We start from the raw sequence: 15,769 nt of genomic DNA on the forward strand, positions 1-15,769 counted from the left end.
GGTATACTTTCCATTTTAAATATGGTCGAGCAGCTGACCATACCCATAGAGCAAGTGGCAAAGAATTTGATGGTGTTCTGGAGGTCCCAAGTTCGAATCTTAGATTGATTGCACATTTCTAGCTAAGTTTATTTCTAAATGAAATAAACGAAGCGGGTAGCGTGCTACCTATCCTCAAAAAAAAAAAAGAAAAAAAAAAAAGAGGTCGAGCATGGTGGGAATTTTACCCTATGTTGGTCACTGAGCACTTATCAAGTCTAAGTTATAAAAGCTATCAATGCAATCCTGATGCGAAAATAAAAGGTAAAATATGTGTAAAAATCGATTAGTTTTACTAGGATGTATTTTTTATAAGAAATGCTGGAGTATCCGATCCTGATGCGAAAATAAAAGTAAAATTTATGTGTAAAAATCAGATTAGTTTATAGGGGATGTATTTTTTTATAAGAAATTGCTGGAGATCCGATCCTAATTTGTTCACACAAAAGAGGGGACCAAAAACAGAAATAAAAATAATGCGTCCTGTTTTCTTTTGATCCGTCACAACAAACCATAAATCAGTTAAAAAAAATTGGTCTCGCTGGCTACTCGCCCGAATCGAGTGCAAATTCAGGACAAAATAGAGAAAAATCACCTACTCTAATTTAGTTCGGATCTCGGATTCTCTTATTTTACACTGTATACTTCAGCTTATATATTTTTACCTATATCATTTCCGGATAATGATGCTTTTCGTATATGTTATCATAAACAAATTATGATGTACTTGAGTTAACACGGGTTTGCAATAAGTGGCTAAATATATGTAAGCATCTTCCTCAAAAATAGTACTAAGTTAACACGGATTTGTACATGTCTACCTCGATAGTCCATATAATAAAATCTATTGCGGGGCTATTCAATCGTATAGAATTTAAAAAATAAATTCAAGTATCATTTCATGAAAAAAATTGATAATTGATACTCAAGATTCTAGTTTAAAGCTTGATGACGGCATATTCTAATAATTTATTTATAAAAAATATACATATATTAGTTGATATTTTTCAATTTATATGTAAATATGGTGAGAGGAAGGAGGAGGAGGAGCAAGAGTTGGTGGGGGCCTCCTTCGCTTCTCGCCCCAGCGCAATAAATGTTATCATCTTATCTCGCCGTGGCCGCTAGAGACGCTGGCTGGCTGTTGGCGATGGTATTGATATTGGATCTCCTTTTCTTTTTTTTTTTAGCTTTCATTTTTACCATCCAGACATTCTTTAAATGTTATTTTTCACCCTCGCTTCTCTAAATGAACATAATACTTTAAAATTTTTGATTTCCTATTGTCTGATTGGTTCAATCTTTGAAATTGTAATTGCGTTTTTTTTTCCTCCTTTTTTTTTGTTCCTGTTTTCTTCATATTTTGGTTAGATCTGGGACTAGAAATAAGTAAATAGGGTTAGTTCATATTTTTGATTCTTTAGGTATCCGTTTCTTATGATCAGGTTATAGGTGCTTTGAGGATTTGAGTAGGTGCTCAATACGGCGGAGGAGAACACATCACAGATGAAAGAGAAGGTGCCAGAGGTGAATGGTTTTTCCTTACTATTTGATTATTTTGTTCAATTCTTAAAGTAATTTGCTAAAGTACTACTCTGTCTGTGCTTTGGAAAAAAGTTAAATTTCTGCAGATAGGGTTAGTTTCAATATTTTAACTTTTTTGAGTGTTAGCTTCTTTAGGCTTATATTTATGTTACTTTTGATGGTGGTTTGGGTAGTCATATCTGATTTATTTGGTGCTGATGATTGTGCAGCTTGCACCTTTCGACCCTACGAAGAAAAAGAAGAAGAAGAAGAACGTGGTGATTCAGGACCCTGCAGATGAGGTGGATTAGTTGGCTGAGAAGACTAAGAATTTAACAGGTTTAACCTTTTTTCTAATGAGTGCTAATCATTTAAGTGCTTTACTTTCTCAGCTCTTTTAATCTGTAGTTATAATAGATTTATGGGAATTGTTTAATTTTGAGCATGACATGCCTGTTTTGTACAGTTACTGAGTCTGGTGAGCTAAGTTTTGCTGGGATGAAAAAGAAAAGGAAGAAACCAGTAAGTTTGAGCTCCTACTATTTGACATTAAGCAATTTTGCTTTTTTGCTTATTAATTCGATCGTGAAATAGTGATGATAATTTAATCATTTTTTTTCACTATAGGTGGAAACTGATTTCCTTATTAATGATGAGAATGGAGAAACTGAAGAGGATGTTGCTGGTAAGCAGTGCCTGTCATGTATGAGATATGTAGTTTGTAGTTTGTAGTTTGTACTTTGTAAAGGTGGTTTCGAAGATTTTCAAAATGTTATACAAAGAAAAGATTTTGCTACAATAATATCTACCCGCCACATCGCGCGAGTTATTACACTAGTATTGAAATGAAGACGTAAGATTCCCTCCTATCCAAGGGAATTCCCACCGACGCTAGCGCGTGTATCAAATTCATGCTACAAAACGTTCAGGGTGTAATGCATACAAATTAGTTGGTGGGATCATAAATTACATCAATGCGATGGGGTCGGAGTTTTCAGCTGAAGAAGAAGTTTGCGTTCAACCTAAAAAAGTGGCTTTCATTATCATACACCTTTTCCGTTTTAAATATGGTCGAGCATGGTGGGAAATTTTACCCTATGTTTGGTCACTGAGCACTTATCAAGTTCTAAGTTATAAAAGCTATCAATGCAATTCCTGATGCGAAAATAAAAGGTAAAATATGTGTAAAAATCAGATTAGTTTTATAGGGGATGAATTTTTTATAAGAAATGGTGGAGATCCGGTCCTAATTTGTTCACACAAAGAGGGGACCAAAAACAGAAATAAAAATAATGCGTCCTGTTTTCTTTTGATCCGTCACAATCAAACCATAAATCAGTTAAAAAAAATGCTCTCGCTGCTACTCGCCCGAATCGAGTTGCAAATCAGGACAAAATAGAGAAAAATCAACCTACTCTAATTTTAGTTCGGATCTCGTATTCTCTTATTTCTACACTGTATACTTCCAGCTTATATATTTTTACCTATATCATTTCCGAGATAATGATGCTTTTCATATATGTTATCATAAACAAATTATATGGTGCTTGAGTTAACACGGGTTTGCAATAAGTGCTAAATATGTAAGCATCTTCCTCAAAAATAGTACTTAAGTTAACACGGGATTTTCGTACATGTCTACCTCGATAGTCCAATATAATAAATATCTATTTCGGGGCTATTCAATCGTATAGAATTTAAAAAATAAATTCAAATATCATTTCATGAAATAAAAATTTGATAATTGATACTCAAGATTCTAAGTTTAAAGCTTGATATTTCTAATTAAGTTTATTTATAAAAAATATACATATATTAGCTTGATATTTCTAATTTTAATTAAAATATTCACATTTTCATACTAAACAAAATTAATTTTAATTTTTCAGGTTCAAAGGGAGATAATTACAGGCTAAATCCCCAACTACCGGAGCCACAATAGACGCTCTCTAAATCTCTCTCTCTCTCTCCTCCACCTCTGAAATCTCTCGGTTGAAATGTAAAGAGACCCCCTCAACTATACGTATTTTGAAATGAATTCTTGTCTTTTTTTTGGATTAATAATTCTTTTAATTTCCAGTTTTTTAAAATTAAGTTAGTTTAGTTAGAAAAAAGAAATCAAATCTAATAATCTAATAATATTAATTAATTTTTAATTAGTAAAGATATACCAATTAAAGATTAATAACTAATATTCTTTTAAATTTGATAGGATTTAGCAGCATGCTGGGAGTTATGGAAAGAGAGGAATTCCAGAATCTTTACCTCCAAACGTTCTTCGCTCGGAGATCTGGGAAAGACTATCACTAACTTAGTCAGGCTCTGGTTGTCTATTTGGAAGAGCTAAGTGTTTTCGTTGGGTTTTTATGCTTGTAGCAATTCGTGTTTTACTTTCTTTCTTTCATTTCTGATGCGCCGAGCGCTTGGCCCTGGCCCTCCTCCCCATGTTATTCCTCCTCAAATAGGGTAAATCCCTGTTTAATCAAAAAAAAATTTGATAGGATTTTTATGATAATTAAATATAAAAAACTCAAGTTAAAAAGAAAAAGAAAAATAAGAAATCAAAGAATCTCCCTTTCAGATCACTTTTTAGTTTGGGGGGTCTTCATACATTTTTGCCAAATCTCTCTCCTCTAAAATCTCCCCTCTCTTTCTCTTTCTCACACTAAAATTTCTCTCGCCCACTCTAAAATCACTCTCGAGGAGGAGGAGGAGGAGGAGGAGGAGGAGGAGGAACAAGGTAGGAGGAGGTGGAGGAAGAGAGGAGAGGGGCGTGGAAATGGAGGTGTTCTACTACGTGGTGTTCGGGGGGTTGGCGATGGTGGTGGCGCTGCTGGAGCTGAGCAAGACGAGCAAGGATCGCGTCTCCACCTCCTCAGCCTTCAACTCCTTCAAGAACAACTACCTCGTCGTCTACTCCCTCATGATGGGTGCGCTCCCTCGATTTCCAATCGTTTTACGTGTTTGATTCGCTTGTCTCGCTGTTAGATCTCTCTTTCGACCCCGAATTCGGTCGGTTGCTCCGTCTCGATCCGTAGATCGGGCTTTATCGTCAGATTCGTAGGTTTTCTCTGCGATCTAGCTGGTTTTTTAGGGTTTTTCGGGGTTAATTTTGCATGCGGAGTGATGGATGTTGTTTAGAAATGTTAGATCTATCCCTGATCCCCCCCTCCATTAGGGTTTTTTTTTTTTTTTGGATCAGGGTTTAAAGTTGAGTAGATTTCTGTTGTTAATGATGGCATTGTCTTTAGAGATCTGATCCTATCTAGTAGTTCTTATCAATTTCGCTTCTCTCTACATGTTCTGGGAAATGATCTAACTGTAATTTGTTCTTTGGGATCAGCTGGTGATTGGTTGCAGGGTCCTTATGTCTACTACCTCTATAGCCAATACGGATTCGATAAGGGCGATATCGGGCGCCTCTTCATCGCTGGATTCGGATCGTCCATGCTGTTTGGGACAATTGTTGGATCTCTTGCTGACAAACAGTGAGATATCCATGTTGTGTATTTTGAATGTTTCTATATTTTTCTACTCAAAGTATTTGAACATAATTTGAACTGTGAGGTTCAATGCAGAGGTCGGAAGAGAGCCTGCGTTACGTATTGCATTAGTTACATCCTTAGCTGTATCACGAAGCATTCGCCGGAGTACAAGGTTTTGATGGTGGGGAGAATATTGGGAGGAATTGCAACTTCCTTGCTCTTTTCAGCCTTTGAGTCATGGCTTGTTGCCGAACATAATAAGGTAATGATGATGTGACGCTTCGTACTTATTAAGCTCTGTAACTTGCTCGTAACTAATAGTTCTGGATGACATTATTGCTGGACCCAAAAAAAAAAAAAATCCCATTTCCCCAGCTAAATGGCATGTGAATGGATTGCTTTTTTGCATCATATGTTTCTCGACCTCTGTTAGATTCACTATCTACTTTACCATTTCAGTTAATGTGCTGATTATAAAATATAAGGCATGCAAATTAAATTGACTCTTCTCCCTTTTCCATTTGGCAATTCATTGTGCAATTTACCTAAATCAGAATTATATAAGTATGGCTTAAAAATGCGAGTTCAAGATCGTCTGGCTGCTTCATTTGTCATAGCATTTACGAGGAATCTAGAGAGGTCCGCGTTAAATTAGATGGTTGTACCCATTCATTACTTAACCTCATCACCAAACTTGACCCTCGGGACTAGAAGGAATGCTGGAAAATAGTTGACTAGACTGCACTCGATTTTGCGAGTGACTGCATTGGGATTGGCTGCATATGAGACATCTGTTTGACCTATGTAGTTCAGTGATGGAATGTTTTGTTCTTCTGCAGAGAGGTTTTGATCCACAGTGGCTGTCTCTGACTTTCTCGAAGGCTATATTTCTTGGCAACGGTCTTGTCGCGATCGTCGCTGGTTTGTTTGCAAATCTATTGGCTGATAACCTGGGATTCGGCCCAGTGGCTCCATTTGATGCCGCGGCATGTTTCCTAGCCATAGGCATGGCCATCATTTTATCATCATGGACTGAAAATTATGGAGATCCTTCTGAGAACAAGGACTTACTGGCTCAGTTCAAGGTTGCTGCCTCAGCCATTGCATCAGGCATGTACTTTTGCTTTATCTTTTCGGACTATTTAAAATTCATCTCAAATTCTAGGGTTGCCAATTTACACATTTTTATGTTTCAGATGAGAAAATTGCTCTGCTCGGTGCAATACAGTCGCTTTTCGAAGGCTCCATGTACACCTTTGTTTTCTTGTGGACCCCAGCTCTGAGCCCAAATGACGAAGAGATTCCTCATGGCTTTATATTCGCTACTTTCATGTTGTCTTCCATGCTGGGGAGCTCCATTGCATCTCGGTTATTGGCACGTCAAAGCCTTAAAGTTGAAGGCTATATGCAGATTGTTTTTGCAATCTCTGCTTTCACTCTCCTCCTCCCAGTTCTTACCAGTGTAAGAACCTCTTCCTCTTCCTCTTCCTTACCTTCTATAATGTCGGCACTTAACAATCTAATAATGTTTTGATATTTTTCTTTTTTGTGGTACTGCTGAACAGATTCTAGTTGCGCCATCTACGGTGAAAGGTGGTGGGATATCACTTGGTGGCTGCATCCAGCTTATTGGTTTCTGTACATTTGAGGCATGTGTAGGGGTATTCTGGCCTTCGATTATGAAGATGAGATCCCAGTACATTCCTGAGGAAGCTAGGAGCACTATCATGAACTTCTTCCGCATACCCTTGAACATATTTGTCTGTGTCGTGCTTTACAATGTAAGCTTTGCATTGCTTTGTTTTCCAATATTCTTAATAGTAATTGCGTTGAATATGATTTACCCCATAAACCGAATTATCTTTGTTTTGCCAAATGTAAGCTTTGCATTGCATTGCTTAATATGATCCTCTAGAATCAATTGAAAGAAAATTGTTGCATCTTTAATATATGTTGGTCTCTTGCTATGTTGAAGGTGGACGCATTTCCTATAACTATCATGTTCGGCATGTGTTCTATTTTCCTTTTCATGGCATCAATATTGCAGAGGCGGCTGATGGCGGTCGCTGACAGCCACAAGTCAAGTAAGTTTGAACTATCATCATTTCTACTGCCGAAACAATCTTTTCTTCTTTTGTTTTTAACGCTGAGATTTCAAAGCAAGTGAATCTCTTATGCGACGAAATCCTTTTGATACTTCAATATGAACGATTTTCCTTCCAGAGCCGCAAGATTGGAGTGCTTTGAAGGAAAGGGATGGTGAGGAGGAGCCATTGAATGCCTAATCAGTTGCCAAGGCATCTGCACTTGGCAATCAAGGGTAACACGGTGATACAGAACTTTCTCCTATCGTCGAGCTGGTAAATAAGATGGAAGTGTCGCAACTAAAATAGAGCGGGAGAAGTTCAGGAGTGCATATTCAGTATTGTAAGAAATCAAGTATGTCATCCATTTTTGCATCCTGTTGGTTCATAGTTTACCTATTTTTGAGTTCTTTTTAAGTAGTTTTGCCTCGTATACAAGTATTTCTTGGTTCCTAAGCTTCACTGGCCTTCCCAGGATGATCCATTCTATCAGCTTCTTCTATTTTCCGTTTTCACTGTTTGCGCTAACCAGGTTGCGAAATTGTGTGATAACTGGGGATTCAATCTCTAATGTTAATGTGATAGCTGATTCAATATTTCATTTTAAACCCGAAACATGGATTGCTGACTATTCTTGGACATGTAGAATAGCGGGAAGAAGTTTCAAATGGTTCAGAACCTTAACAACGGATAGGAATACATGTTCTCGTTTATAAAAAGGCCAAAAGTATGTCGTCACTGTCATTTTGTATCCCTTGATTTTCTCCTCGGTTCAGCTGTCTGTCTCACTAGACCTTCCATGCTTGATAATTCAAACCTCGGAATAGCGATTCTTCATGTTGGAAAATAAAGTAACGCCGTTCCCTGATCACGGCTTTTGAAAGGGTCGTTGTTCATCGCCACTGTAAATGAGAGAATGGTTTCCTTTTCGGACGGAATTTGCGAACTGTTCAGTAACAAACAATTTGAATTCTATTTGACGTAATCGTCTTTCTAACAATTGTCTTGTTCAGAAGTTGCTGTTGATACCAGAGACACATTTCCCCTGCAGCTTAATTTTCAAAATTCATCAGCTATTATTCCTCGCCAATCGTCTTCTAATCAATTTGGTGTGATCATATACGGACAACTTCAATGGTCCCCATTCCACTGTATAAGAACGCGCTAATCCATGCTTTGTCTCCTGGATGGTGAGGAAGAACTGTTGTATTTATTCCCACTTCATTCATTTAAAATTGGCATTCTTTCCCCGCGATTTCAAGCCTTTTCCCTAACATAAAAAACTTGGCATCACCAGAACAAAATATTAGAGCCTTATTTGACCGGCGTGTACAAGTGTATTACATTGTTCGAATTCTTTTTAGCAGCCAGAAAAAACAGAGTAAAGGGTTCACTAAGTTTACTCACAATCTATACATTTTCACTAATTTATTTACCTGCTCTATATAAGTTGAGCTGCTATGCTCTAGATAGTATATAAATAGTATTTAAAATTTAATTTGATTTTGAGATGCGCGCCAAATAGATAGCACAAATTGGCTAATTATATTACTCATCAAATGCACCAAAACTAATTGAAAAAATAAACTAAAAATAAAAGACTTGTCTACACTTCAATTCACTTATTAATCTTTCTACGCCCACAATAATATGGCTAGCGGTAATACTGACCTTCCACACTTTGTTCCATTGTAACTACAGCAGTACCGCCACAAACATCTTTAGAGAAAAATTATCTAACAGAAATAGGATTACATATAAATAAATGGTTTCTTAAAGCCTCAGTCAAGAAAACCGAAAGACACCAAATGAGACCCAGCTTGATGGACAAATGCATTAACAAGGACCATAAAGTACAATATATGGCTCAAAGAAACCCATAGAATAACATCAGGACTATATTTTTTTTTCTTAATGTAGTTACATATTTTTGGATCACCCCTTTCTCAACCAATGTCCATTTCCAAAAAAAAAAAAAAAAAAAAACATAGCATTTGATTTGCAAACTTGCAGAAGCAACACACGTCATTACAACCCACTTCAAACAAATAATAAAAAAGGCAACAGTAAAATCCCGCATAAACCAAACAATTATAAGAGGGCTACAGCATTGGAAACCAATAAGAAACTAACCTGGAACCGGTTCATTACCATCATGCTGACCCCCATCAGAGATTCTCAGATGTATTCTACAACACTCAAGCCTCAATACATACACTATTTATCACACAATCCACAATCTCTCAATCTACCAAGTTGACAGCATAAACCATCTTTCACAGATAATTCAAGGAAAAGCCTCCTATCAATCATGTAATTCCATAGGAAAACATACAATCCGAACACGCATTGCGTTTTCTGATGCTCATCTACAACTTAAGATACTAGAACTAATTCAGAATTCACCTAAGAAGGGCAGATATTTTAGATTACAAAATGTAAAAAATAAAGGTCAGAAATCACATCCTCATTTCCACAAAAGCTAATTAACACTCAGACCTAATCTATACCATACCAATCCTATCAAATAGCCAGGTTTATACAGTAAAAGAGTGCTTTTTCATTTTCTATTTTGTCCAACTTTCAATTCTTGAGGAAATGGATGTTAAATCCATAGTGATCTTCATTCACTTCTGTCGGTAAGAAAATCAGCGGTACAATGATGGTAATTCAAAAATAATGAAATTTGAAATAAATGAGGGCAAAAGATACCATGCAGTCAACTTCTGCATCAAGGAAACAATAAAATGATGTCACTGAAAGACGAGCCAAAAGGCAGGGAAAATGAAGAATCAGCTAAAGAATGAATAGAGCAAAGGATAGCAATTCCCACTGCCGAGCACTCAAAAAACTCTTTAGCAAGGAAAAAAGGAAAGGGAAGAAAGGGAAAATGAAGCTCACATTGCCACGTCAAGGGCTCATTGACATTGCGTGGTATGGATATGAAGTGCAGATAGTAATATATATATATATAAAAGTAGTTAGATGGTTAAATGACAGGCTGTTTACATGTATTCGTCCTAGACCAGCATGCTGCAATAGTGCACGCCATGCAAGTGCACATGCGATATTAATTGCTGTATGAGCACTAGATGAGCACACATCATGGCATGCCAGTAGAAGAGCTACAGACACAAACTAGCATGAACTAAGATAAGAGTGCTTAACAACATAAGGTTGGGCGTACCTTAATCATTATTCAAACAAAAGATTGTGACGTATTCCCATATCAACCTCTCTCTTTTATCGAAAATCAATAATCAAACATACATGATACTTAGTAAATGCATCAAGGAATTTTTACAATTTACAACTTAGAGGAGTGCAAAGAAAAAAAGAGAATAGCAGCTATAGAATAAGTTAAGGGGCTTGCTTCAAATTTGCTACTGTCCAAAATCCTTTTCTTGAACTTTCCAAGTTTGGCAGATCATAGAATCTAGAGGCAAAAGAGCTAACCACTTCTTGCTGAGTAAACAGTGCAGTGACTTAAAGAAGATTGACCAAAGATATTACCAAGCATACCAAGCAAATCGTCTAAAGTTGGCAGGAGAGATAGTCCTTTCAACATGGGAGAGTCCTAAGGCCATTTCCAAGAGAAAAAGATTTCATATCAGAAGCTTCATTCTCCTTCCATGCTACTTAATATAGCTGAAACAATGATGGCTTATAGTCTACTTCAATGAGTCAATCCAAACCAAGAATGGCATAGGGAATCAGGATTTAAATAAAAGAAACAAGAACCTGCACTCCTAAAATATTCACAAAAAGAACGAACAAGTAATACTCCGGCATCAACAAATAATTCATCCAATAGGCCACAAAAAGGCCAACTGCCGCATCCCCATACATTGAACCTACCAAACAAATTAAACTACTCTAGATTTATCATTTCATTCATGCAAAATGCTTCGCCGATTCACAACACCTTCTCTACCACGAGAAATCATATACACTTTGAAATAAGCAGAGAGGAATCAGTAAGAAGGATAATAATATAGAAAGAAATCTAAAGATCCCACCTTAACAAGAAAGAAGAACAAAGAACGAATACACTTATAAATCATCAACTCCAAGCATACATAGCTACTCTATCACAGTATTATCACATAAATGAAATGGCGAAGGTTCCTGTCATTCCGCAGTTACAAGAGAGGTCAAAAATGTGACATATTTATGTGTAAATTACTTTAGGATTCTCAATAACTCAAACAATAAGAGGATAAGAGATTAAGATCGAAACCAAACCCTTCAAATGGGCACATGCCTCTTCACGATCTGCTTCGCCGCGACCGCAGCCCCAACCATGAGCCCTCCGATCGCCCCGGCCACAGCGGCCGACCGCGGCCCGTTGGCGGCCTTAAAGAGAACCCCCGTGCCGAGCCCCGCGACGACACTATTGACCCAATCGTCGCTGTCCCTCACCGCCACCATGCCGCTCTCGAGACCGGCGTAGAGGAGGCCGATCACGCCGACCCGGTTCCCGATCCGGCGCCCTTCCTGGCCGCAGGAGTTGAGAACGCGGTTGACCCGGATCTTGAGGGAGTCGCCGGGCTCGGCCGCGGCGGAAGCGCGGCGGAGGCCGACGGCGGCGCCGGCGACGGCGCCGGAGAGGTAGCCGACGCCGGTGTAGAAGGTGAGGTTCTCGCCCCAGGAGCGGCGCTGGGCGACGGCCTCCTCCTGGAAGAGGAACTCCGGGGCGGTGGGGAGGTCGTAGAGCGTCCGGGACGGGACGTGGAGGTCGTGGTAGGGGTTGTAGAGACGCCGCCCGGGTTGTTCCCTGCGATCGGCGTCGTCTCCGCCGCCGAAGATCCTCGGATCCGCCATGGGGGTCGCTCCTCGTCGCCCTAAGATCTAGGGTTAGGGTTTTGAGGAGTCAGCGGAGGAGGAGGTCTTCGTGCGGCGGCACCGACGTTGCAGGAAAAGGAGGAAGAAGAACAAGAGAAAGGCGGCGAGAAAAGGGTTTCTCCCTATTTGGTGGTCTTGCAATTTTCCAAAGGAGCCCCATATGGTGGGAGATATTTATGGACTAACCCTCGCGCTTTTCGTTTTTGGATTTTTTTTTTTTTTTTTTTTGAGAAATAGGNATTTTTTTTTTTTTTTTTTTTGCCCCCCGGTTATCTAACGTGCAACATTGTAATTAATTAGGTGTTGTCAAAGGGCCCTCCTCAAAAAAGACACGCCCGGCCCACTTGTGACGGATTACACCCGGTTCAGTTTATTAAGCTGGGCCGGATTTTAAAACTGGAGTGGAGGCCCGTGCAAATATTTCTTTCTTAGGCTGATCCAACCCGGTCAACGGGCTGTAGCCTACAAAATGAATTCGTATCTTTTCGTATCAAGTCTTTTTTTTCTTTTTCTTTTTTTTGATAAAAAGAATTTCTAATTAATGATCAATACTTTACTTTAGGATAAGTATCTAGAAATTAAATTTTATAATTTTTAATTTTTTTTTATTTAGTGATAAAAAGATCTCAAATCCGATGGTTTTTGACGGATTATACCAGTCATCTGCTCATTTAACTATATAAAGTAATCCAAACTATTTGAATTTTTAATAAATTTTTTTTTACTATTTAGATGACGTTTTATAATTCCCATATTCTATTGAGAAGGTGCAATGGCTGTTTTTATAAAGTTATTCGTTTTCAATTATTCACTTTGCAGGCAGCTCTTTGATAAACTTGATGATAGTATTCAAAAATTATGCAACTTAATTTCTAGGCATTTTAAATGATCAAGATTAACTTTAACAGTGGCCGATTATTTCTTTAGAGTCTTAATCATCGAAAGCAACTCGATATAATAAAGGCCTCCGAGCCAGACTCCTAATAAAATATACATTTCAGAAAAATCCAATCAGAAATATCAAATCTGACTCAGAATCCTTTTAGTGGCATTAGATAATTCTCAATACCAAACAGACTACTACTAATTAATAGGGGTTTAGATCTGAATCGAATCGGCCGGTCGAACCCAGTTCGACCGGCCGATTCGATCCGATTTTTTAGACCACAAATTTGGCTTCTTTGCTTGCTCCTATTTTCTGCGCGTGTACATGTACAAAACAATAGGAAAAAATTGCTGGGTATTTGTCGAAATAAAAAGGTTTGATTCCTCTTATGTGTGAGTTTAAGCTTAAGTTTTCATTAGGAGGAGGATAATTAATGCCAAATACAAGCTTTTCGTAGTGCTTTGCCTAAAATAGTACTTAGACCCCTTCACGATTGGTATAAATGTATAATTGGTTAATTTACAATACATACAGCTAATTGATAGATCACAACTTGTTTAAAAAAAAAAATTACTATCCCAAACAAGGCCTTATAGTTAAATTTTTGGAGGAGAAATAAATTTATGATCAAATTGACTATTAATTTATGTCTCTATTTGCTGCATAATTTCTCGCTAAGATTCAGAAGGTAAGCCACCGAAACTCCCGACCCAAATCCAACCCAAGAAACCCGATCGCGGCTCGATCTTTCGTTTATTGGGTTTGGTCGATAATAGATAAGGGTAGTTTGATTGGATGTAAATAGAAATGCAGTTCGATTATATTTGATTAATGTGTTTAAAGGTTCAAATTGGATTTAATATTACTCTTAATTGAACTCAACATAATTGGGATTCATTAATCTTAACTCATTGTGCCCCAGGTTCACTAGTCATTGCAAGTGTACAGGTTTGGCCTCTCTCTCTTTCTCTTTTGTTTTTGTTTGCATGGTGCAAGTTTGGTCTCTTTGTTAACAACCAAACACTACCAAAAGAATCTACTTGATAAGATCTTTTCAATTTCACCAAAACTGTTCTTTGTCCTAATCCAACATGAATATTTTAGGCTGAACCATTCTCCAAGTTTCAATTAAGATATGGTTTAAAGCGACCGTTTGGAGTTCTCTGAATGGAATCTTGTAGCACGGGCATGTTCTTATTTTAAAGTTTGAACCCACCCATTAATTCATGATAAAGTTGTGTACCAGATAGTTCTTTTTTCTTTCAGAAATACTTTAGATTTTCGAGCATATTGTTGATGTATTAGCAATTTTATTCGATCGTTCTTCACTGAAGAGCAGTACATTTGACATAACATCGGTCATCATGATCTTATCATCGTTGCATAAATTATTTTATTAAATGAAAAACATTTCTGTGGAAATCCAATCTATCAAAATAAGCTCTTAATTAATACAAAGTAAGCTTGATTAGAAAACAAGACACCAATCATCGATCGTCCTGTGAATGAATAAACTATCTTATTTGACAGCTTAATGCAGTGCATCAGGTTCCCAAAATATATGTGATTTATGGTCTAAACATCATCCAAATCATGATCCAAAATTCTGAACTATTTACATATTATTATTCAAATAATTGGGACCATTGAATCTCTCGAGATCTACTAGCTGAACCAGTCGAAGTTGACCATCTAATTGTCGGTGTATGACTATCTTTATCTTTTTATTAAGGTGTAGTTATAATATTTAACACTACCATGATTAAACCCCCTATGATGAGGTGCTACTAATTCCAGGTAGGTATTATGTTTGAAACACTAGTAGTTTAGGTTAGCATAATGCTACCTAGGTTTTGATCATTCTCTAACACGTCTTTCAGATTCAAATTCGTAACAAAATATGACAAATCAGAGAACTCGAAGCTCAAGAATATGTGACGATCGCTAACTTTAAATCAGCATCATCGTTATCTATTAACTTAAGCTTTCAGGAAAAAGAAAGAGAAATTAAAAAGAGATCTCATTGGATTGAGACTGAAAATGTATTCTAAGATTTACAAACATATCTTGTGTGTGTATCTAGTTTTGGACCAGTGCAATGCAATTGATTATGAGTTCGCGCCGGATTATAGTTCATAGAGGAAGCACAAGTCAAACCACCTTTTTCTTTTCTTTTCTTTTTTTTCTTGGAATAAAAAATTATCTTTCCTGTTGAATTAATAGTATAACACATTCCGGACCATCCATATCCACTAAACATCTTTAGACTACAGATTCTTAGGCTTATGCTTTTCCGCCTTTTCGTTAGTACTACACATGGCAATGAAAGCTCTATGACTTGTTTATTTCCATGCTTTGAGGAGACCACTTTTCTACTTGAGTCATTAAGTTATTTATTTCAAGTTCCCTCAGAACTCTACTCCCTGCAGCTGCAGTATAAAATGCAGACCATAGTTGGCTCAGACTGTCAGACACTCACAGCTAAGGAGTTCTGCGACATTCAAAGAAGAGGAGGACATGGCGTGGTATTGGCTCGGCTCATCCCTTTCGGATTAATCATACTCGAGCACGAGGCGAGCCGAACCAATATCACTCATGTATTCTTCATTCGAACTCTCTCCGCACGCAAAAACTTGTTATGGTATGCTTCTTGTTGCTCGGCATCTTCTTCTGAAAAACCAGTACAGCAATTACTTGCAGTTTTTGTTCAAAAAAGTAGGGGATGCACTTTGTCTTTAACTGCTGTTCATATGCTCTCTTCAGAGAATACACTGGTCCATATGAAAAGTTAAAGGGGATGTGAATTTAAGTTCCTAGAGATTGGCTTGTAGGAAACATTCTCCAGAATCTGTTAATCTTCTAGCAGTGCTTGAAATACAGGGTTTCTTGCAAAATCTTCTTCTTTT

The 15,769-nt window shown here is 37.6% G+C and overlaps 2 protein-coding genes and 1 long non-coding RNA gene across 3 annotated transcripts; 2 read left to right on the plus strand and 1 right to left on the minus strand.

Annotated features, from left to right (window-relative positions):
• On the plus strand, positions 1,152 to 2,538 carry LOC109707459. The gene is made up of 5 exons (XR_002215495.1): positions 1,152 to 1,192; positions 1,485 to 1,566; positions 1,794 to 1,902; positions 2,030 to 2,085; positions 2,191 to 2,538. It is a non-coding gene; the product is annotated as an uncharacterized LOC109707459 (long non-coding RNA).
• On the plus strand, positions 4,269 to 7,740 carry LOC109707457 (molybdate-anion transporter-like). Its single transcript, XM_020228712.1, has 8 exons — positions 4,269 to 4,493; positions 4,907 to 5,051; positions 5,142 to 5,310; positions 5,888 to 6,158; positions 6,245 to 6,510; positions 6,614 to 6,829; positions 7,024 to 7,132; positions 7,272 to 7,740. Exons 1-8 carry the CDS (start codon positions 4,343 to 4,345, stop codon positions 7,331 to 7,333), a joined length of 1,389 nt encoding a protein of 462 aa, XP_020084301.1. The 5' UTR covers positions 4,269 to 4,342; the 3' UTR covers positions 7,334 to 7,740.
• LOC109707458 (mitochondrial import inner membrane translocase subunit TIM23-2-like) lies at positions 11,107 to 12,133 on the minus strand. The gene has a single exon (XM_020228713.1). The coding sequence runs from the start codon at positions 11,954 to 11,956 to the stop codon at positions 11,381 to 11,383; it is 576 nt and encodes a 191-aa protein (XP_020084302.1). The 5' UTR covers positions 11,957 to 12,133; the 3' UTR covers positions 11,107 to 11,380.

Source organism: Ananas comosus, linkage group 3 (assembly GCF_001540865.1).
Source record: "Ananas comosus cultivar F153 linkage group 3, ASM154086v1, whole genome shotgun sequence".
Classification (NCBI taxonomy): domain Eukaryota; kingdom Viridiplantae; phylum Streptophyta; class Magnoliopsida; order Poales; family Bromeliaceae; genus Ananas; species Ananas comosus.

Coding starts and splice junctions, on each gene's coding strand:
- LOC109707457 (XM_020228712.1), top strand. CDS start 4,343: ATGGAGGTGTTCTACTACGTGGTGTTCGGGGGGTTGGCGATGGTGGTG. Junction 6,159..6,244: donor TGCCTCAGCCATTGCATCAG/GCATGTACTTTT, acceptor TTTATGTTTCAG/ATGAGAAAATTGCTCTGCTC. Junction 6,830..7,023: donor TCTGTGTCGTGCTTTACAAT/GTAAGCTTTGCA, acceptor GCTATGTTGAAG/GTGGACGCATTTCCTATAAC.
- LOC109707458 (XM_020228713.1), bottom strand. CDS start 11,956: ATGGCGGATCCGAGGATCTTCGGCGGCGGAGACGACGCCGATCGCAGG.